General features: G+C 44.1%; 1 protein-coding gene across 4 annotated transcripts in view; it reads right to left on the reverse strand.

Annotated features, from left to right (window-relative positions):
• ADAMTS16 (ADAM metallopeptidase with thrombospondin type 1 motif 16) overlaps nt 1-13,797 on the reverse strand; it is a 156,554-nt gene extending 142,757 nt beyond the window's left edge. The window contains exons 1-3 of one of the 4 annotated variants that reach the window (XM_046672470.1): nt 13,063-13,797; nt 12,858-12,960; nt 6,320-6,645 (exon numbers count right to left, since the gene is read on the reverse strand). In XM_046672470.1, the coding sequence (XP_046528426.1) occupies nt 6,320-6,645; nt 12,858-12,960; nt 13,063-13,173 (540 nt within the window). In that variant the 5' untranslated portion in view covers nt 13,174-13,797. Of the gene's footprint in view, nt 1-6,319; nt 6,646-12,857; nt 12,964-13,050 lie in introns of all 4 variants that reach the window. The other 3 variants (XM_046672469.1, XM_046672468.1, XM_046672467.1) reach the window with 3 other exon arrangements.
• Nucleotides 13,798-22,843: the final 9,046 nt, after the last annotated feature.

Here is a 22,843-nt window from a genome sequence, read left to right on the forward strand (position 1 = left end):
AAATAATGCACACATACACATGCATGCAGGCATGCAAACACACACACACGCAAACCATTTAAAGTCTCTGGAAATTGTCCTAAGCGTGTAAAAAGTAGAGAAACATTAATTGAATTAAATTTAGTAAATCTCGGAAAGAATGATGAAATTGGGTGGCACCTGAGCCATGGTATGGTCACATATTGACCTTGCCCCTGCTCAATGTGACAGAGCTCTATTCCATGCATAGGCAGCCAAGGAGACAGGGGGTCCTTATTCCCCCGACTCTAATAATAGAGCTGTATTTTCATATCAGGAGAATCAAGACATCAGCATCTTTCACCCCCTCAGTTCTATACTGCAGAAGTTCTATTCTAGACAGGCATGGCCATGAAAACTGATTTCTCTTCTGTGAAGTAGTTTCTACTCATAGGGTAAAAACTATACTCTGGACTCAGCAAGCTGAGCATAATGGAGCCCTGAACATTCTCACCTTGACTCTCTTGTAAGGTAGAGGCTTCAAGGCAGGAAGCAAAAGCAGAGAAAGCCAAGAGTTACCATCCTCACTAAGAGCTCCACTCATAGAAGAGAGGTGTCACTCTGGGAAAAGCAGGAGACTACCAACCCCAGCTCCTCAGCAGTAGTGGAGACATTTTGTCCAGGAGGAGAGGCAAGCTGTAAGAACAAGGAGCTTACCTAGAGGGGCTGATTTTATTTGGAACAGAGTGTGCAAAAGTTCATACCTAAGTGCATTGTCAAAAATAATGGAGATCTTGGATGTGAGCAATTAAGACAAAGCTGGCAGCTCCACGATACACATAACAATAAGCAAAACAGTTCACAGACTAGAAGTTTAGCAGACACACTCAGGGAAAAAAACAGCCAAGAAGATTTCTCCTGATGTTGGAGGAGTATAAGAAACAGGCAGCATCCTAATCCTGCAAAAGAACTCTTCTTTAATCAAATCACATTCTGGAGCAATTTATACCCCAGAGTGTTGTAAAAGAGAGAGAGAGAAAAAAAGAGCAATCATCTATCAAGCCGACAGCTGGGTGTGATATCAATAGAGGTAGACCATAGAGGCTTTCAGGATGACTGTGCCTGTGCCCAAGGCTGCACTCTCTGAGAGAAAAACTCAGTGACTGCATGGTGCAGGAAAACAGATTTCACTGAACTAGTCTTGTCAAGTCACTAAACAAACAAGTAAAAGAGAAAACAATAGCAACGAGCCCTGGAATGGCACATGGTGCTCAGCATCTAGAGTTGCTACAACATATTATCTATAATGTTCAGTATTAAGCAAAAATTATGAGACAAGCAAAGAAACAGAAGTGTGACCCATACACAAGAAAAGAAAGACATAATAGAAACTGCTTCTGAGAGGACCCAGATGTTAGACCTAGTAGATAAATACTTCAAAGCAATGATTACAAATACATTCAAAGAAGCAAAGGAAGCTATGTCTAAAGAATTAAAGCAAGTCCTAATGAAAAAGCCTTATAAAATAAACAATAAGAGAAATTATAAAAAGAACCAAATGGAAATTCTGAAGTTGAAAAGTAAAATATCCAAAATGAAAAATTTATTATAGAAGCTTAATAATAGATTTGAACTTTCAACAGAGAATCAGTGAACTTGAAGCTAAACCAATAGAGGTTATGCAATTTGAAGAGCACAGAAGAAAAAAAAATGAATGCAATCTCAGAGAAATGTGGTTCACCGTTAAGCAAGCCAATGTATTCATAATGGAAGCACCAAAAAGAAGAGAGAGAGAAAGGAGCAGAAAAAAATATCTGAAGAAATAATAGCTGAATATCTTGCAAACTGACAAAAAACCATTAATCTGAACATTCAGGAAGTTCAGCTAACTCCAAGAAGGATAAACACAAAGATACCCACACTGACACCTATATACAGCATGGTAAAAATGCTGAAAGACAAAGACAGAGGAACTCTTGAAAGCAGCAACAGAAAAACAATCCTTAGGTACAACAAAACTACAACGAGATGAACAGCTGACTTCTTACTGGAAACAATGGGTGCCAGAAGGCAGTAGGGTTACACAGTCAAAGTGCTGAAAGAAAAAGCAAAACAATACAGAACAACAACAAGAAAGCTGTTAACCAACAATCTCTATCCAGCAAATCAAAACCACAAGGAAATACCATTTCATACCCTCTAGGATGGCTATAATAAAGAAGGACAACAAGTACTGGCCAGGATGTGAAGAAATAAGAACCTTTGTAGATTGCTGGGGGAATGCAAAATGGTACAAGTACTATGGAAAACAGTTTGGAACTTCCTCAAAATGTTAAGTATAGAATTTCCATAAGACCCAATAATTACACTCTTGGGTATAAACCTAAATGAAATGAAGCATATGTCTACACAAAACTTGTCCACAAATGTTCACAGAAGAATTATTTACAATAGCCAAGAAAAGTACACACAATAATGTCCATCAACTGAGGAATAGATGAATAAGAAATGTAGTATATGTATACAATGGATTATCATTTACCAATAAAAATAATAAAATATTGATACGTGCTACATGGATGAACCTTGGACACATTATGCTAAGTGAAAGGAGCTAGTCATAAGAGACCACAAACTGTATGCTTCCATTTATAAGGAATAGCCAAATTAGAAAAAGCTATAGAGACAGAAAGTAAATTAGTCGGTGACCAGGACTGATTTGGAGAGGGGAGGAGGTGGGGGAGTGAGAGGAAATGAGGACTTACTGTGAGAGATTCTTTCCGGGGTGATATAGATTTCTAGAATCAGATTATGGTGGTGTTTACACAGCTCTGGGAATACACTTAAAACCATTGAATTATACATTTTCAAGGGATTAAACTCCATGATATGTGAATTATAGTTCAATAAAGCTGGTATTTTAAAAATAGTACCTACCTCTTAGAGTTGTGATCAGGCTAAGTGAGATAACAAATGTGAAGCTATTAGCCAAGTATTTGGTATGTAACACTCATTAAGTTACTATTGTTCCTTCTGCTATTTTCATTGTTATCTTTGTTTCCTACACTGTAAGTTGCCAAGTAATTCTTAGAAAGCACCCACTGTGTGACATACATTTCTGTGTCTGTGGTTGGTAATCGCAATAGATTTGTGATGTCAGTTTGGTAGAGACATAAGAATAACAGATATTACTTTAAAAAAAATCTTATTTAGCAACATAAAAAATATTTTGTGTCAAGATACTTGGTGGCAATACCAGGATGACTTTAGACATCTTTTTCGGGTTTACGGATCTTGTCTAGTTTAACTATACTTGGGCTTCATAAACAAATGCTAATCTCTTAACATTCACAGATGGTGTTATCAAGGACTCCTTGAACTTGACAGATGTTAGCAGTCTTCCCTGGGGCAGCTTGTTACTCCTCCGTTTCTGGGCATCACGGCTCAATTCTACTATGAGAATTTGGCTCGGACAATCCTCCCTCCAGAAACCCACGCTGAGGTTGCCACCCCGCCACCCCCGCCCAAGGCAGGATGAAGCACGGTCCTCTGAGCTCTCCTAGCACCAATTTGTCCTCATGTCATTATGTCATCACTCTATAGTGAAATCACCTATGCCCTGCCCTTCTCATCAGACAGTAGCCAGCTCTGGCAGGCTTCGGGAACACATAATCTGAAACTCATTCATTATTCACATTTGACCCAAAGTAAAATGCTGTTTTTGGTTTTGCCTTTCTTCTTGAGGAATATTTATTTACTATAAATAGGATCACAACATCAACTATTAACTTTCACAGCCTTCCTCATCTCACTTATTAGAGGGCTACAGCAAAGTTTTCCCAAACTCAAAATCTGAGAACCGGGAAAAGAAAAAATTTATCTGTGTGGAAACTGCATTTCTCAGAACTGCACGGTCTCACAATTGTAAGCCATTTTCTCTAACTGAGTGATACACAATATTAAACTCTTAACTAAGCAATGTATTTTAACTTAAAAGTAATATTCCCATTCTGTAGATGAAATAGGAAGAATGCAAGATGGACTACTTCCCACAACCAGGGACCTTGTTTGCAAAGTGCTCTCCACTGGGGTCTGCAAAGGTGTGTGAGCAACAGAGCAAAAAAAGGGAATTCTGCTGCCTCCCGACTCCCATCAGACATGGGTCAACCAGAAACTCTGAAAAATAAAGCTTAAATGAAATCTACCTGGAACATTACATAGAAGCTGAAAGAACCAAGAAGAACAATAGCGACAAAGGAGCCATCCCTACTGTAAAAGACCTGCTATTTTTCCTCACAGGTTAACAGATTTGGAGGACGAGGGGTGGAGCAACCATCCGCCAAGAAAGACATAACAGACTTAGCAGCTACTGCAGGGAACTTTCCCATTCAATATTTTTATTATCCTGCAAAAGACCGAGAACTTTTTATCCTCCTTTTTTCTTCATTAAAAGGCCTTTGATTTGTCCTATCACATGGCAAATATTCCTGAACCTCACACTCCTGAGTCTAGTTGAGGTCATGTTTGTAACGACCATCTACAGACGGAATGTCAGTGAAGCTGGAATTAAGGTACTTGGTAGACTAATGATGAAGGCATACAAATGTCTATTCCAGGGACCAAATATTAAGTTCCAGTGTTTATTATCCAGAGGAGTCTTTTTTCCTGGTCTTCTCACTTCTTTATCTTTCATGTAGTTGAACACTTACAACTTTTGCTATTAATTCCCATTGAGTTCAAAAAGAGCCAGAAGTCTCAAGCTGTTGCCAGCCAACTCTATTCACGGGACTGACTCCAGGGCATGGCTCAGCCACGGTGAGAGAGCCCTGGCTCACAGAGACCGGGGGCGTCACCAGGCCTGCATCCCTGCTGGGTTAATGCGAAGCACCTCACCCAGTCTCCATAAATTCAAGGGGACTGAGCTCTGAAAGGCATGGCACACCTCATTACCACACAGATGGCTTCCATTTCTGGTTCCAGCCTTTGTTGAAGAAAGCCCAAGAAGAGATACCTCCCTTTAGTGCATATCATGAAGACTTCTAGTCCTTTAACTAAGGAATACCTACTTTTCTTGGGAGAGGATGGAACAAATCAGCCACACTGTCTTCATGCTTAATAAGTGTGCCAAATAACACCACCCTGTCCTTGGCAACTCCCCATTGTATCCCTTCTCACACCAAAAGCCTTTTATAAATGAAAGCAAACATGGGGCCAACCGATACCAAATTTCCCTAAAAGGCAGAATGTTAATATTTTAAAAAATATTTTGACAGGATTTAGCATTGTCACATATTTAGTATTTTAAGGTGTTGGTTATAAATGTCCCTTCAGTATCTAATATTCACATCCACATCCACAAAATCCTTGTGAGATGTAGGCCAGGAATTCCATCTTTCCATAGAGGGAAAGAAGTTTAAGACAGACTTAAAGAATTTTCTAGAGATGCTTTAATAAATGTTCAAAAGCCTGTTTGCCACACCTTTAACATGGTCAAGACCTTAAAGTGTTTTGATCACACATTTTCACTCTGCTACCTAGCCATGTCTCACTCATCTGTGCCTGACTAATTTGTGCCCAAGGATCTAAGTTTCTTCGAAGCATTTTTCCCCCCAAAATTTGGAAATATTTTAAGAAAAGTAAAAGACAAGCCATTAAGACTTCAGCTTTGGGTCAGCCTGAGGGAAACAGGCATGTTCTCAACTTTGCAGATGTCCCTCACTCTAGGGTCCCAGGAAAGGGGACCACCTGGACCATCGAAGCGATGTTTAATGTCTAATCAGATATTAAGAAAGCAGGAAATGCACCAATAGAATCCTTACTCCAGTAAGACCAGCACTGCCCTGCCATGAATTCATCACCCTGTTTGGAATGAACGCCCTAATTTGTAAACATGTTATCATCATCAGAATGACAGAAGTAAAGAGCTTTCAAGTATCTGATCCAATACTCAACATGGCCGATCAGCTGAGTCCTGTGCTTCTGTTCAAAATGAAGACCTTTCTCCAGGGTTAGTAATGGAGCAGTGAGTTAGAGCAAGACCACCCCCTAAGACGTCAACATCTTCAGACAGGGCCATAAGTTCTTAGGTCCAGTTTCAGAGCGCAGCACTCTCCCTCAATTATTCCACAACAACAACAAAAGGCTGGATGTGTTCGCCATTTCCCAACGGGCCAAACGAGGCAGTGCAACATATCTTAGACAGGACTGCTTAGCAATTTTCTCGGGCTTTTACAGATCAAAGAAGTCTGTCCTACAATAATAGAAGAATGAGCTAAAACATTTCAACAGGAAGCTGTCCTCCTTCCCTTGCATACATCACTGTCCCCACAGCCCCACTACAGGCGGCAAGAGCTGTACTCACCAAACCTTTGCAAGTCGAAAGAGCCACTGAGGAATTTTTGTGGGATCGTAGGGAGCCTTGATAAAAACAGAAATCCTCGGGGGGGAAAGCCTGCACTGACTTAGTGCCTCCCTTTCCCAGCGTCTGTACGATAAATCCAGGAGCCACCAGATTGCGGGAAGTTTTCAAATCCATGTGGAAGTCGTGCCTGAAGCCTTTCAGCCGAAGGTGAAGAGAGTCAACTCCGAGCGGGGCCAGCGCTCTCCTCCTCCTCTGGGAGTGCATGATTTCGTGGGACACGTAGTCCCCATTGTGGTCGACTTCATAGGGAGACACCAGGTCATACTCTGAAAGAGAAAGAGGGGACTGGCTAAGTAACTTCAGAATTCTGAAAAGAATCAGGGAGTCTTTGAATATAATTTATTACCAGATGACACTTTCACCCAGTAAAAAATGATGGAAGAAATTTCAGCATCTACTCGTCCTCAAATCCAAATTGTAGCAGGCATAAAATTGGAGTTAAATGGGAAAATCTTGGAGGCTGACTGCGTGTTGTAGTGATTAAGCCACTCTGTGGCATGCTCTGCTTTGGTGGCCCAGGTTCGTGGGTTCGTAGCCTGGGCGTGTATTTACACCACTCATCAGCCATGCTGTGGCAGCGACCCACATACTAAATAGAGGAAGATTAGCAATGGATGTTAGCTCAGGGCCTATCTTCCTCAGCAGAAAAGAATATAAATAAATAAATTAAAGGGAAAATCTTAAAAGAAGCCTTTAGAGAAATCACTGCTTTGCCTATAATGTGTTATTACCAATCCAGCAAATTCTAAGACACCTCAAAGGAAAAAACAGATCACAGATCAATTAAAACTAAAAATGGACTTTTAGGATTATAGTTTGTAAGTTTTACTCTAGAGTAATTATAATATGTCATCATTTTTATAGTTCTAAACATTCCTTTAGTCATATTCTTTGTCTTTTACCAACATCTTCATTGCTCTAAGAAGTTTTAGCTTAAAAATATCAATAATTTTTCAGAAAACTGTTAAAAAGACAAATGTGATGGGCATTCTTTGCTGCTTAATTTTTTAATATTTAATTATTAACTCATGGAACCTATAGGAGACAGGCAGAATGCACACATATTCCAGATTTCCCAGCTGTGAACATTTGAGAGTGCTCACGTGTGTATTTGCTCCCCAGTGAAACCCACTGCTGACCCTCCAACGGAGATGGTTTCTTGGCACCTGATCATATTTCACACTTCAGGGCCCTATGAAGACATGCTCCACACTCTTCTTCCCACTCTGATTTACAGGCTTCTAGCCTACAAGGCATTCAAATAAATGATTTCTCTTTAAAGAGTCAAGAGCTATCAGATTGCAGGGCACCCATACAAGTCTGCGAGGCTTCAAACACAGACAAGCTTATAGCTTTACGTTCTGTGTACACTTTGAGCCATTTCCTTCTCTATGGAAAGTATGGAGAGAAACTTTGCAGCTCCTTTTATTACCAATGTATGCTGTCAGGAGATTGTTCTATTAGATGCTTCATCACTGGGGCCCTTTTCTTCTTTAGTGTAGGTTGGATGCGCTTCTTGGAGTCAGAAGATAAAACAGCATCCCACAGAAGTTGCATTTGGTTATAAGTGAACAGCAATTTGGTAATTATTTTTTCTGGAAAAAAGGTTTTCTTCACAAACTCTTTCAGTGCAAATTCTTGTCCACATGTCCCTGTGCCATCCTGGCAGGTAACTGAAGGGTCACACTGGGACAGAGCAGGTGTCAGCCAAGGGACGGAGAAGGCACGTGTTTGCGTTTGGAGGAGGCAGAGAGGGCCATGGATGGTAAGGCAGGGCCTGGAGCCCCCATGCTGAAGCCCATGGCGAGGGAAGGGTCCCAGGCCAGGCAGTCAACCCAATCAAGGGGCAGGATAACCCAGGGCTCGGTTACAGCCTCTGCAACCCCAGGCGCCCCGCTTTCTCAGGAGCTGTGATGTGGGACTCTTCTGGGCCTGTCCCGCCACGCAGGTATGAATGGGCACTTTGAGGGGAACTGGGGAAGTGGGCCGCATGCAGATTAGACAGGCAGCATGTTCTAGCGGGCAACTTGACAACAACCATCAAGATATACGTCAAAGCAGGGCGGTTGTGTCTGATAGGGCAAAATACAGTGGAGTTGTTTCATGTTTTACTTAGGAAAATGAGAAAGGAAAACGAATGTGGTTAAATTGCATGCAATGATGGAAGAAAGGGGGAAACAAGTCAGGAATTGTGTGTCTGGAGTAAGTATGGGATGGCAGCCTGTGCAGGGCCACGCCAAAAGACAGAATTGAAATGTCATGCCCGGTTCGCTTGCATTACCCAACCCGCCCTCCTCAGCCCCGGCTCTCCAGACTAGGGGAAGGCTGGTGCGATGTGGTCTTGTTATCACCTATCACCCGGGCCTCCAGGGCTCTCACCATTAGGCTGTTTCCATTCCAACAGAGGCTGTGCAGTGCAGAGAGAAGCACGCGGACTGTTCCAAACACTGGCTAATCGACGAATTTACTGCCCATGAAAAGATGATTACCATTTTTAAAAAATCAAATTGTTTCCAGATGATATAAGCCATATTCTTAGGAGCTTGATTTTGGAGGGCATATAATATCTATCTTTCAAAATAATGACTGATAAGCTCCTTTTACATAAACACATACAGTGTTGTGCTAATAAATGTCTGACAACCAGTTATCTGGGGAGAAAAACCCAGCCTGGATTGTAGCATTTACCAATCTCCCTGGTGTAAGCACTCCCACCGTGGCTGACATGTGATGTCACTGCACACGAGATGCACAGCAGCACACCATTATATGGTATTTCCACCTTACAGATAGCAGACATGCAAATAACCTCAAGAACATAGATAAGAGTAAAACATAGCAAAATAATGATGAGGTGATGATGTTTGAGAATTTTAATTTTTTTGTGTGTGAAGAAGATTGGCCCTGAGCTAAAATCTGTTGCCAATTCTCCTCTTTTGCTTGAGGAAGATTGCCACCGAGCTAACATCTGTGCCAAGCGTCCTCTATTTTGTGTGGGGATGCCATCACAGCATGGCTTGACGAGCTGTGCTAGGTCTGTGCCTGGGATCGGAACCTGCGAACCCTGGGCCGCCAAAGCGAGCGTGTGCACTTAACCAATCCACCACTGGGCTGGCCCCTTAATTTTGTTTTTGATGTGACTTATTTCATGGTGAGTTGATATATTTTAATTTTCAACAATCAGTTCGCAAAATTCCTGAAAAGGTACCCATCAGCTCTGGAGACACCAGCTCTGCACCACTGCAAAGCCGCTCATTGCCATCGGTCACAACGCCCTCCTGAGAGTGACGGAGAAAACGTGTGATGGAAGAAGCCCTGTCTTTGGATTCAGTCCAGTAGTTTTCAACCAGAGGTGACTGCCCTCCCCCACAACAGGAGACAAATGTCTGGAAACGTTATTGTTTGTCACAAAGCAGGAGGAGATAATGGTGCTCCTGGAATCTAGGGGTAGAATCCAGGGATGACATTACACATTCTTCAATGCACAGGACAGACCCCACAATAAAATGCCAATAATGCCAAGGTGGAGGAATCCTGATTTAGTCACAAGGCAGCCCTTAGTATCAAAGGTGTCCTGTAGGTTATGGATAAATGAATGTGACAAAGCTAAAGAATTCAATGAATCAATGAAACCAGCATAGCATTTTATCACACTTGGAGAGAAGGCAATATATAACTGCAATCAACTGAAAATTTTGAACTAACTTTTAAGCTTATGTTTTAAGATTATAATCCCCAAAACTATTGGCCTGTGATTTCAAGAAAAAATTAGTGAGTTTCTAATCTTTGAGAAACCTTTAAATAAGATCTTGGTCCTGTACAGACTTTTTTAAGGAGAAAAAATTCACACACGGCTGCTCCAGTCAGTTCCCTGGACTACTCGATTCAAGAGGTTTTTTGACCACAGCATCAAGCCCTGGAACACTCTGGTTTCAGACTGTGCGTGAGGTGTGGACCACCTGTGAGTGAGCTGGTCTGGTCCAGCTGCAGAGTGTGGATTTTGCACACTGCATCCTGACTTCAGTGACATTGCACCATGGGCTGAAATATACGGTGGGAGTACTTACCCCATGGGAACCAGCAAATGTTACAAACTAGACCTCGAAGAGCCTGTCGTTAAACATTTACAAGCACACCCCCAGGTGAACCTGAAAGAAACTGCTGTGACTCATGATAGGTGAATGCGTGAATGTAAATCAATATAAACCGGCAGCATGCACACACGCACGCACACACGCACGCGCACACACACACACACACACACAGAGTCTATCATGTCCAGCGAAACGAAGCTCTAAAGAAGTTCCAAACCTCGCCCTGGAGGCTCAGTGTGCTCTAGAATTAGAAAGTTAACAAAGTTTGTGATGCTCCTGCTCTTAACAGGAGCCACTATGTTTACTACAAAGGTAAATTTACAGGGAAAAGCATTCAAGTCTCTTATTAAGGAAGAGCAATGCTGAACTAGCCAAAATGAAATGGGTGTACTTAATATCTGAAAATAGAATTGATCTCAGTTTAGTTAGCATTGTTGCCTCAGAGAATACATGGAGTTCTCTTTGCTATTGCATAATTATTTCAGACACTAGCAAAATTTGCAATATAGTTTGAAATCTGTGTCAAACAAAACTCATGGCCAAAAGAGTTATTTCAGAGCCAGTTTTTACAATGAACACCTAGATATCCAACAGTAAACTGACCCCAGTGTCACATGGTGCACTCCAGTTTTATTCTAGATCAAGAGGTAACTCTGCTGAGCAAAAAGGCTCTTTGCTCTGGTTGTGCAGAAGCCTTCCAGTGACACGCACTCTCTGAACTCAGAAGACGTAAAACACACACAAATGCAGGATGAGGCTGGTGTGTCCACTAAGCTAGAACTTCACTGATGATGGTTGCACCTTCCTCTTCAGTTTCTAGCCAAGCGAGGTAAGTGGTTGTCATGGAAACACCAGGCTTCTGACACTAGCTGAGGTGCCAGGTGTACAGAGCGGCATGCCAGCCAGGCTGGAGTCCAGCTCCCAGGAGTGCATCCTCTGGGGTGGGGAGCACTTTTAGGCAGGAACTCTTGGCTTCTTCTCCTGGAAATAAATGTTTCTCTGTCTGAAATGCTCCTCTCTGAAAGAAAACTTCATAAATGCTACAAAGTACTCTGAAAACCTTCTGAGACCTTCAGGAATTTTCATGATTTTTGAGAACTGGAATTTTTACAAAAATCTTTTTGAAAAAAGTTGGGCAATTAAGTTCCAATATGGATAATTATATTGTAGAATGCATCCTCAGAGAAACGTTAAGGGAGACAAAGGCAACCCCAAGAAGCTGAGCTTTTAAACAGATAATTAACTTTCTCTTGCACAGACTCAGGGCAAGTAATTTATAAACATTTTATATCATTTACATCTAGCGCCCTCTGGTGGTCCTGAAGAGGTCCTATGTTCCAGCATGCATCTGATTTATCACTTTATTTATAGACTACTTATACGTTCATTTATATGTCTCTATAGCAGACACTTCCAATAGTTAATGCAAATACTATATTCTTGGTTTTATGTAATTTTATCAAGACGAAGGGACTATATACAGGAATTTTGAATTATAAACTCTTTAATTTTCTAGATTTTTCTGAAGATAATTTTGGAATAATCAAACTTAGTCCTTCCTCTAAAAGTCATTATTAATATCTGATGGAAATTGATTATTAGAAATGATACAAAGTAATAATATGTAGCAATTGCCAAAGGATTAGGGTTCAGAGAAACGCCACCCAGCAAGTGACGTTCCACACCTGCTCTCTGATTGACCCTGATGCAGCCCAGGACACAGGTCCATTCGGAGGAGACACGAAATTCACACACGCCGCTTGTGAGCAGTAAACCCTACATTGCAAAAGGGTCAGACTTGTTTTTATGCCAAACCAAGCAGAGGACATGGACATTGCTTGTGATGTCACAGGAGGCTAATTACCCAACTCTATGCACTATTACGTTTCAGTCAGGTCCCAGTTCTTGAAGAGCAGCAACTTTGATACTAAGATGATAATTATTGAGCAAAAATGACGGTCTTCTGATAGTGAAAGAGAGAGAGACTTCAGAATGAAAATCAGGAGGAGGAGGAAGGGGTGGAGGATGAAGAGGAGAGCGTGGAGAAAGGAGTAACACTCTATAATTGCTTTGATGAGCACATTGACACAACCTCTAGGTTCTTCCTTGGCTCTTTAAATTGTGAATAAAATATATTTCCTTGCCTTTTCCTAATGTTTCTGGTTACAGATTGATCAGCTGTTAGTGTTTTACAAGGGAATACAAAATAAATATTGGCGAAAGTCCACTCACGGGTGTTCGCTCGTACAGTAAGGAAGCACAGAGCGTCTTAAAAGTGAGTTCACAGCGTCTGAACTTTCGCAGCACCGTGTAAAGCAGAATTAGGGAGTTTATGAGCTGCCACATTGCACAGATTAGAACCCCGCCTCTCCCCGCGGACTTACCGCCCTTTTCCACCCAGCCCGGCCGCTCCGCGGCACCGGGAGGACGCCGGACGCTGGGGCTCCCCGGCGAGGCCGCTGCGGGTCCCACGGCGCACGCAGGTGCCTGCTGGAAAACAGCGGCGACACCTCGGTGAGACGGGGCACTGCGAGAGGGGAGCCGCGGGGGACCCTGCCCCCGCTGCGGGGGACTCACCTGCACACCCACCTGTGCCAGCAGCAGCACCCAGAACGCTGCACAGCCGGGGCCCCGCATGGCCCGGCCGCCTCGCGCGCCCTGCCGGCGCTGCGCCTCTGCAGGCAGAACGCAGGGCTTCATCCAGCGGCGCTCGGAGGGCCCCGGGGTCGTGGGATGGTCCCCAACCCGGCAGGGTGCAAGTGGGCACGGATGACCCGACTCGACCGGCGCGCAGGAGGATTGCCCTCACTGACTCCACCGCCCGCGCTGAAGTTATTACTGCGGCTCCGCGCCGCGCGGGGGGCGGAGTGGCGGCGGCGGCGGAGCACCCGCCCGCACCGTGGGAGAGGGGGGAGGGGGAGCGCAGGCAGGGGGAGACGGGAGGAGGGGAGAACGGGTGGAGGACAGGAGAGGAGAAAGGAGGGAGGAGGCAGGAGAAAGGGGGCGGCGGGGTGGGGCGCGAGGGCAGGAGGATTGGGGAGGACCAGGACGCTCCCCGGGCCGCAGTCTGCGCCTCGCGGGCCACCCCGTGGGTGCGCCGGTGGAGAAGGGGCCCCGGGGCGCGGGGAGGTGAGCAGGTTGGGCCGCCCGCTCGGGCGCCCTCCAGACCTGTGTCCTGCTGCTGGACTGGCCCCTCGTTACACTGCTCCCTGTTCTTCTCAATCCCCGCCCGGAGGGCCGGACCTGCAGGGCCCAAGGCCAAACACCTGCCGCCTGCCAGGTGCGGCGTCCGGACCTCTGGGTCCGTGCAGATCTGCGTATACACGAATGTGCGTCGCTCTCGGGCGTGTGAAGTGATGGGAGACGACGGGGTCGGGAGAGCTCAGTCTTCCGCGCAGTCTGCCCCGGGAGGTGGCTGAGCTCCTGGCCCCGGGGTCATGGCTGCGGCCACCCTGAACTGGTCTATTCTCCAGTGCCTGACCTGGGGCCGCTGGGGGCCTGGGTGCTGCCCATGGATCAGGAGGCCTCGGGGCCGCGGGTCGGTCCGGGCTGGGCCAGGGCTGGGCTGCTATGCCGGCAGTGCGAGGGGGCCGAGGAAGCAGCAGGCGCGCTGCCACTGCCCTGGCAACAGGCCCAGCTGGTGTTCCATATCTCTCCATGGCGTTTTTCGTGTGCAGTCACACGTGTGCATTTGAATGCGGGCGCAGGTGTACATGAGCTTGTGTGTGCACGTGCGTGCATCAATGCCTGCTTGTCTGTGCACATGTGAGCATGTCTGTATGCTTGTGCTTGAGTGCAAGTGTGTGCCAGTGCATGAGTGCACGCGCAGATTGGTGTCTGTGACCTTCTGCTCCACTGGCTGCGCTCCCACCTCCTTGACCACTTACCTCCTGCTGGGCCTGGGCTCTGCACTCCTGCTCCAGTGGTTCCAGTGTCCCTCATGTTCTGTTTAGCTCAGCTTTGCGTGTTTTGCACATTTTGGAGAACAGGGTGGACAGGGAAATGGTGGCAGTGGTGTCTGGCCTCCTTTGCCCAGCTAGCCCTGAGCCTGTAGGTGCCTCTTGCTTTTGGCAGGCCTAAAGTGTCAGGCATCCTGGGCCAGGACAGCAGAACCCCCGCTGGCCGTGTAGAGGCTGGCTCCTGTTCCACATTTCTCTCCTCTCTCTCTCATATTCATTTATTTGAAAATAGTCTTCAGAAGTGCAAACGTTTTTACATAAAGTCCTGCATTGGGGTGGCCTTAAAACGCCTGCCTCCCCCTCCCCCAGTTCTTGACAATTGTCTGCCTCAGTGGACAGGGAAGCAGGCTTGCAGATGGAAACTGGAGGCTGGGGTTGTGGGGAGCGCCAGGGTCTGGTAAGGGTTCTGCAGGCGGCAGAGGTTGTCTTTGTCCTGGGGACAGGACGTTGCCTGATGGTAAATGGGGATCTCTAATTGTCTCTAATTATGTTGAGTGTAACCTGAAAGGGAGTCAGATTCTCTGGGTCTAGCTAAGATCCCCTGAAGAAACCCAGGGGCTCTCTTTTTATAAGTTCAAAAAGATGGAATGAAAGAATGGCTGATATAAAGGGATTCACTTTTAGGATTTCTTTTTTTTTTTTGAGTAATACCAAAATGCATCTCTTTCCATTTTGAAGAAAGATAACATCTCTAGATGACAGGGACGGAAGGCAAACTCCAGCTCTGGGGTCCAGTTGGGAGCTGAGATGAGGGGAACTGGTGGAGTGGGTGTAAGAAAGGCCATGGGACACGGAGGAGTAATGTGATTTGTGATTTCTGGTAAGATGTATATTTGGTCTTACTCCTATTTCTAGCACAGAACACCTAAAACACTTGGAATTTCCTAAGTGATGAGAGCAATAAGGTGTGTTTTATTATGTTAATGAGGTAACTTGGCACCTGAGGATGGGGGTTGGTTGCCGGGAGAACCAAGCACGTGATTGGAGGGTAGTAACTTTCCATCCCACCTCCCTGCTCTGTAGAGGAGAGGAGCGGGAGGTCAAATCACTCACCGGTGACTAATGACTTAATCAATCACTCCTGTGTAATGAAGCCTCCAGTAAACCCAGAAGGACTTGGTGGGAAGAGCTGATGAAGTCATGGAGGTGCGGGGAGAATGGAGCAAGCGTGGGAGCTCCACGTCCCTTGCCCACGCCTGGCCCTGTGCATCTCTCCCATCTGGTTGCTCCTGAGTCATGTCCTTTTATAATAAACCAATAATCTAGTCAGTGAAATTTTCCTCTGAGTTCTGTGAGCTCCTCTAGCAAATTAATTGAACCCGAGGATGGTTGTTGGAACCTCCCATCTATAGCAGGACCGTCAACAGCACAGGTGACAGCCTGGACTCACAACTGGCCACTGAAGTAGGGGGAGGGGGCAGGAGCAGCGTTACCTGATGCCAGGCAGGTCACACCGGCCAGTCTCAGGACGCTTTTCTAAAAGGTGGTTTATAGGACTTCACACAGCAAGTACACCTCCACAGTGTGGAAAACAGCATGTGAAGAAATTAGAAAAGGAAATTTTTGACGTGGCCCACCACCAGAGCTGATGCCCTGGGGCTGGGGTTGGCCTGGGCGTCTGCACTGTGAAAGCTCTTTGGAGGATTCCACCAGCAGCCCAGGGTGAGGCAGAGCTGGCGAGGGGAATCTCACCAGGTGGCTCCCAGGAAGGAAGGGAGGGAGGGTGACAGCTGTGGGACTCGCTGAGTGTCCATCAGGGGGAGATGGTTGTGTAACCCGGCCTCTGAAATAGCCTGATCCCATTGAAGTGATCCCAGTTTGAAATGCTTTGTGTGTGTGAGAGTGCACACATAGGTGTGTCTGTACAATGACAGTTTGGCTTGAATGTTCATACAAGGATATGTGTGTGTATATATATATATATATACATCTATCTATAATTTAAAGTAAGTTATCAAGCGATGTGTGTATTATTTGATTTTTTTTAATTCTAAGAGAATTTCTAGAGAGACAGAAAATGGGTGGGTTGAGCTGTTTGAGAAGTAGAGACATGGAGGAGGCACAGATCCTGCTTACCCCTATGGGGTGAGTTTAGGGTCCTTGCTGGCTGGGTAGAATCATTCGAACAAGCCAATCATGACCCCCACTGCAGCCCACGGGCACCCCACCCTGTTGATACTACAAAGCTTGCCTCCCACAGCCCGGGGTGTTCGTTCCTCTGTTCCCTGTGTGGCCCTAGGTGGTATGTGGAGTCCCTCTCCTCTGGGCTGTGAGTTTATGTGACTAATAAAGTGCTATCCATCTGCTGTCCAGGGTTGGGTGCCATTGTTTGGCCGTCCCCATAATTCTGGGGCAGGAATCTGTCCCTCACAGTGGGGAGATGAGGAGATGAGGAAAACATGCATGTGCAGGAGCTCCTTTTTAGGTTTTGCTTTTCAGTGTTTTGTTAACTTAATAAAATTAACTGGAAAATTTTCCAAGTGACTTCTATGCTCTGGAGCATTTTAAACAAATGGTAATTCTCTGTTCCTTCAAGATTTGATAGTACACACTTTTAAAATTATTGGAGTCCGACATGTTTTGGAGATAACTTTTTGCCTAATCAATGTGTTTTATTCTTCTTGAATCTGTTCTACTTCTTGAAGAATTTTTCAATTTATATTTTCCTAGAAAATAGTTCACTTCATCAAGAGTTTTAATCATTTTAGAATAGTTTCTCTTGCCCCTTGTATTATTAGTCATTCATTAATTGTGATTAATTGTGAATAACTATGTACTTACTAAAAATCCACCATGGAGGCCCATTCTTCATTGAGCTTCTTACTCAGTGGGGAAGACCAGCATTGAACGAGTACTCTCAAGAGTGGTTGCATGTTATGAAGAAATACAGGGGGCCGTGTGAATGGTTACCTTGCATCCTATTTTTTCTTTATTTTTGGACTTGAGACATTTGTTTAAGATTACAAAACAACAACAACAACAACAAGCAAACACCTAGATACAGAGAAGAGATTGGTGGTTACCAGATGGATATGGCATGGGGAGAGGGCAAAAGGGGTAAAGGGGCACATGTGTATGGTGACAGATGGCAACTAGACTTTTGGTGGGGAACACGATGCAGTCTATACAGAAGTCAAAATATAACGATGTACACTTGAAATTTATTTAATTTTATAAACCAGTGTGACCTAAGGGAAAAAAAATGCATCTGTTAATGTGGGCTACCTTGGAATAATTTTGCTGACACATGATAATACTTGTCAATGTAAATATGTCTTTCCTATTTAAGTCTGTGGGTTATTTTTTCCCCTAGTTTTCTTTCTTATCTGCATTTCCTCAATTGAAAAATTTATTTTTCCCAATTTGATGTTTCTTATTTTTTTTTGATGAGGAAGGTTGTCCCTGAGCTACCATCTGTACCAATCTTCCTCTATTTTCTATGTGGGATGCTGCCTGAGCATGGCTTGGTGAGTGGCGTGTAGGTCCATGCCTAGGATCCAAACCCATGAAGTCTGGGCCGCTGAAGTGGAGCATGCAAACTTAACCACCTTCTTGTATCGGAGTTGTATTTTGCAACCTTGATGTATATTTATTTAACGTTACAGAGCATCTTTCCACACCTTCTCTCGATGCTCCTCCATCCTGCCCTGTCATTCCTGGTTGGGCTCATGGTTCAATGATATCCTAGAATAGAGTTTATCTGGTATCTCTCGGAGTCCTGATTCTGTTCCGTTTGATGTGGAAGCCAGTTATCCACATGCTTTAAGCATCTTCTGACATCAACTTGATCTTTCTCCCCTTTTATTTCCTATATTATCTGAGTCATATTAAAGTTTATTTCTTGATTTTTTTCAGAGTGCTGCTTCCCCTTTTGACTTGCTCCACTTATGGTGTTTATAATTTATTACTGTGTAGTTAGTTTTCATGACCAATACATATTTGTTAAATGAGTAGATTGTTCTCTATGTTTTTCACTACCGTTCTTTCTCATATGCATCACTTTCTACTTTGGGGTATGTCAGTGTTGGTTACTGCACTTGGTCAAGATTTCATGTTCTTGTTTCATGGGAGACAGGTCCTTTTCTGGATAAGGGATACTAAGAGTCTCCTGAAAGCTCCTGGCTTCTGAAGGAGGTCGTTCCACGTAGACTCTCTGCCTCTGAATCTCCCAAAGGCCGTTTCCCGCCATCACTGGGCAGAACTTTTTGTACTTTGCCCCACTTGTGTTTTTGAGCCTTCTCTATTCTCAAACAGGAGCTGTCCACACTTGGGGGTGTTGCCAGCCTGGCTGGAGCATCGTCTGTGCCCTCTTCCATAGCCAGTGTTGTGGCTGTGCGATCCAGTTCCTACAACCACAGTTGGTTCTTCTGGCTCAGGTCTGACTCCCCTCTCTAACAGGCTTTTACCAAACATCCCCCTGGTCTACTGCAGTGGCATCTCTCCAGGACTCAGAATCATTCTGGAACATAAAAGTTTTCATTCCCAATGTGCGCTGTTGCCAGTGTTCTTCCCGCTCTGCCTCTGGGAGATTTAAGGGAACTCACCTCACATATGCCCAATTTACTGCCAGCCTCTTCTCCATCCCATCCTCCTGTGGGCTGCTCATTTGATTTTTCTGAATGGACCATCTCTGCCTGGATGAGGAGGTCACGGTGCACTACTAAAGGAGTTGACTTAGGTAGTCGCATGATCAGAGTGGGGAATGGATGATAGATGCCAAGGCTAGTGAGGGAGAGACCAATATGGGCTAATTTATCAAAAAGCAAGTGAGACATGGTGGTGGCCCTAATAAGCCTGGTGACTATGGGATTACGAAAACATGGACAGATGTTAAGTTCATTTAAGAGAGAGGATTAGTAGAAGTTGGAAATTAGGTAATGTGCACAAACACAATTTAGAGTAATCAAGATATTATAGGTAAGTACTTCGATGACTAGAACAGACCATAGTGAATGTAGGACAGAGTTTTAGATTTCGTGGGCTAGTAAAATTTCCAATTGAAAATTCTAAAAGAAACCCAACATTGGGTTGCCAGTCTTCCATTTTTCTAAGGTAAGAAAAATACGGTAAATGCATTCTCTCAACATTAAGAGTGTGTTTTAAATTGAACGCCCTTAATTTAATGAAACGCTCATATGTTAATCTGACCGCTGTGATTCACCGCTAACCATCTCGGTCTGTAAACCATTAGAGGAATGAATTCACGATGGGCAGAAAGTATTGAGCAGGACTATCCATAGCAGGGGCTATAATGTTCAGAGAGTATAGGGAAGCGAGAAAAAAGGATAGACTGAATTCCATATGGAAAAAAAATCCTTGACAAAGGTTTTCAGGGAATGTTTCTGTGCTGCTCAATGGTCTCCTGCATCCTGCTTCCTCTGAAGGGATCTCCTTGGTTTGCGTCCTGAAGTCTTCCCTCTAGCCTTTCCCTGATGTAGAAACACCTAAAATGGCATCCTCACCCTAGCCATGTTTGCCAGCAAAGCCTGCACTTGCAAGGAGTGCACATTCTGAGGTCTACAGTCTACACCTTGGCCGAGCACCTCCCGTCTTCACTCCAGCCTCAACCTTTCCTTTTCAGATCCTGTGTGCCCTTGGACAAAGTCTCCAAACCTGAGCCACCCACCAAAGTCAAAGTAGCAAGGAGCCTGAAGCTTAGCACCTCTGATTCTTGCTCTAGCAGAAACACATCAGTTAGCACTGGTGAAAAAAATGAAATGGGCTAACAAAGACCTCTGCAGACTCTAAAAGCCCCAAACATGGTCAGTCGCTAAAATACAAACCCCAAAGCCAACACTAAGCCCTCTCCACATATACATGTTGCACCCACAAATTAATTTTATATATATATATATATATATATATATAACTGTCAATATTCCTGACATTAAATTTGCTTCCTCCAAACTTTAGGCCTTCCAGCCCACACCCTTTTGAAAGGCAGTGTCTACACACCACCACAGGGACAAACAAAATTAAGGACACATGTCCCCAGGGTCTAACAGCTCCCAAGAGGGCAGAGGGAGGGGAGGAGCTGTGGTGCACAGATTCTTCTTCCCAGCTCAGGTCGGGTAAGTGACTCCCCTTCCTGGGAGCCTTGGGGGGCAGAGGGAGGGAAGGGAGCCAGGAGTGCTACAACTCAAAGAGCTTCCTTTGGGAAGGAGAAGGGATGGACCAGCCCCCTTTAACAGTTGTGTGAATGGAAAATACAGTTCTGAAACAACTTTATTTCAAGGAATTTCTTGTTTAGCGTGCACCGTTTATGGACTGTGTCATTTTAACAGCAGTACAGTGAAATAAGGCATGATACGAGGCTGTTACTCATGCAGTAACTGGGAGTTTGTTCCTAGTAAATTTTAGGAAAAATAATATTAACATGAGTCTTGAGGAGGCACAAACATAAAAAAGTTAACATCCAGAACATTGCTTTTCAAACAATATGTAGTGATGAGCCAGTTTTTAGTTCCCAAACTCAGCACATTTTTTTAATGAAGTAAGAAGCAATTACTAGAACAATGAAATGAAGTAGACATACAATATAGATCCTCATTTGTAAAATTAATTGATTCAAGTGTTATTCAATGACTCTGCCAAATTGCTTTGAAAGCTTCTGGATGCCAGCCACAACCTCTGCATTTGCCTCACCACAGAGCGTAAGCATCAGTGCGCCATTTTGTCTGGTCTAGAGAGCAATTCAGTGGGAGTAGAGACCGAGCCCCCAGTTCCTCTGGGAAGGGAATCCCAGATCCCCCAGTACTCCTGGTGTCCATCATCTCCGTGACTGGCCTGGGACCCACAGGAGCGGAGCCACCACTCCGTGGTCCAGAGTAAGGTGCCCGTGGGAGACCCCTCACCATCTCCATCACTCTTCTCTCATTTCCTTTTTATAAAAATGTTTGTTCTTTTCCATTTTCCTTCCTTATTTTTTTCTTAATTCCCTTTATTTTTCTGGATAGCAAATCCTTCCATGAATTCCTAAGTGGCAGCCCCATCAGGAAGTTGTTTCCACTCCCTCCTCCCGGATCTAGGCTCACCCTGTGTCCTTACTGATGGGCGAGCTGCTCCAGCAGGGTCTCTCCAGCTACCGAGGGGTGGAGTCCAACAATGGAGTGGTGTCCCCTAGAAAGACAAGGGAAGAATTTGAACTCAAGTCACATCCTCATTGGGGAGGGACACCAGGGGTAGACAGTGCACATTCGACAATGTATTTCTGTTCCCTGCATTATGACAAAATTAACTTGGAGTAAAATTTCCAAACCACAGAATTTTTCTTTCAAACATGTCACCCTTGTGATCTGGCATTCAAGTTCAGAGATGTCTGGAGGCCAGGTTGTGTCTATTATTTTATCTGTCGCCTCTTTTGCTCCTCAGCCTGCATCCTTATAGTGTCATCAGGTGTTCTTGCCCTTGGGATTTTTCAGGGTGAGACTGGCTATGCAGTTTGTCATTAATTTTGCCTGAAACATTATAAGTATGTAGATTTTTTTTCAGCTTTGGAAAGGTCCATATATTTATGTGCTTGTTTTTGGGGAGATATGATATTAAAAGTAGTGTTTAGCATTAAAATAGACAAAAAGAGTTTAGATACCTGCTGACATTACAAAATGACAAGGATGATTATTGAAAAAAAATATGTGGCATATGTTATGTATAAAATAATGAGGTTAATTAAATAGTATGTTTCATATTTACATAATACTTTCAAGGAACAGAAAGAGAAGATGAGCGGGGCCGGCCCAGCCGTGCAGCGATTAAGTTCACACGTTCCACTTCTTGGTGGCCTGGAGTTCGCGGGTTCAGATCCCGGGTGTGGACGTGGCACCGCTTGGCACACCATGCTGTGGTAGGCGTCCCACATATAAAGTAGAGGAAGATGGGCATGGATGTTAGCTCAGGGCCAGGATGCCTTAGAAAAAAGAGGAGGACTGGCAGTAGTTGACTCAGGGGTAATCTTCCTCAAAAAAAAAAAAAAAAACGAAAGAAAGAGAAGGTGGGGCAGAAATGTAAAGTGAAATTCTTCTGAAATTTTATCCTACAGATGAGAAAGTCAACATATACTCTTCATTCGTAAATTTGAAGATCATAAAATTAGGCTCAAATCTTTTTGAAAAGTTGAAAGTAAATACTGGGGATAAAAATAAGAATATATGAGAAGAAAAAAGTAAAAAGATTTTGAATATATAGGAAAAACTAGAATAGCAACAGAAAAACGAAAATCAGAAGGCATAGATGTGACAACAGAAGATGTAAAAAATGTTATCACTACATAAAATAGATTAAATGTGCTTATTATAAGACAAAGTGTTAGATTTTTTCTAAGGATGTAAGATTCAGTTGTGTGCTAATAAGTGCCCACATACTACAAAGAAAAACTGAAATATTAAATTAATTCAATTAATATTATATTAAAT

The sequence above is a fragment of the Equus quagga genome, chromosome 9 (assembly GCF_021613505.1).
Source record: "Equus quagga isolate Etosha38 chromosome 9, UCLA_HA_Equagga_1.0, whole genome shotgun sequence".
NCBI classification, from domain to species: Eukaryota; Metazoa; Chordata; class Mammalia; order Perissodactyla; family Equidae; genus Equus; species Equus quagga.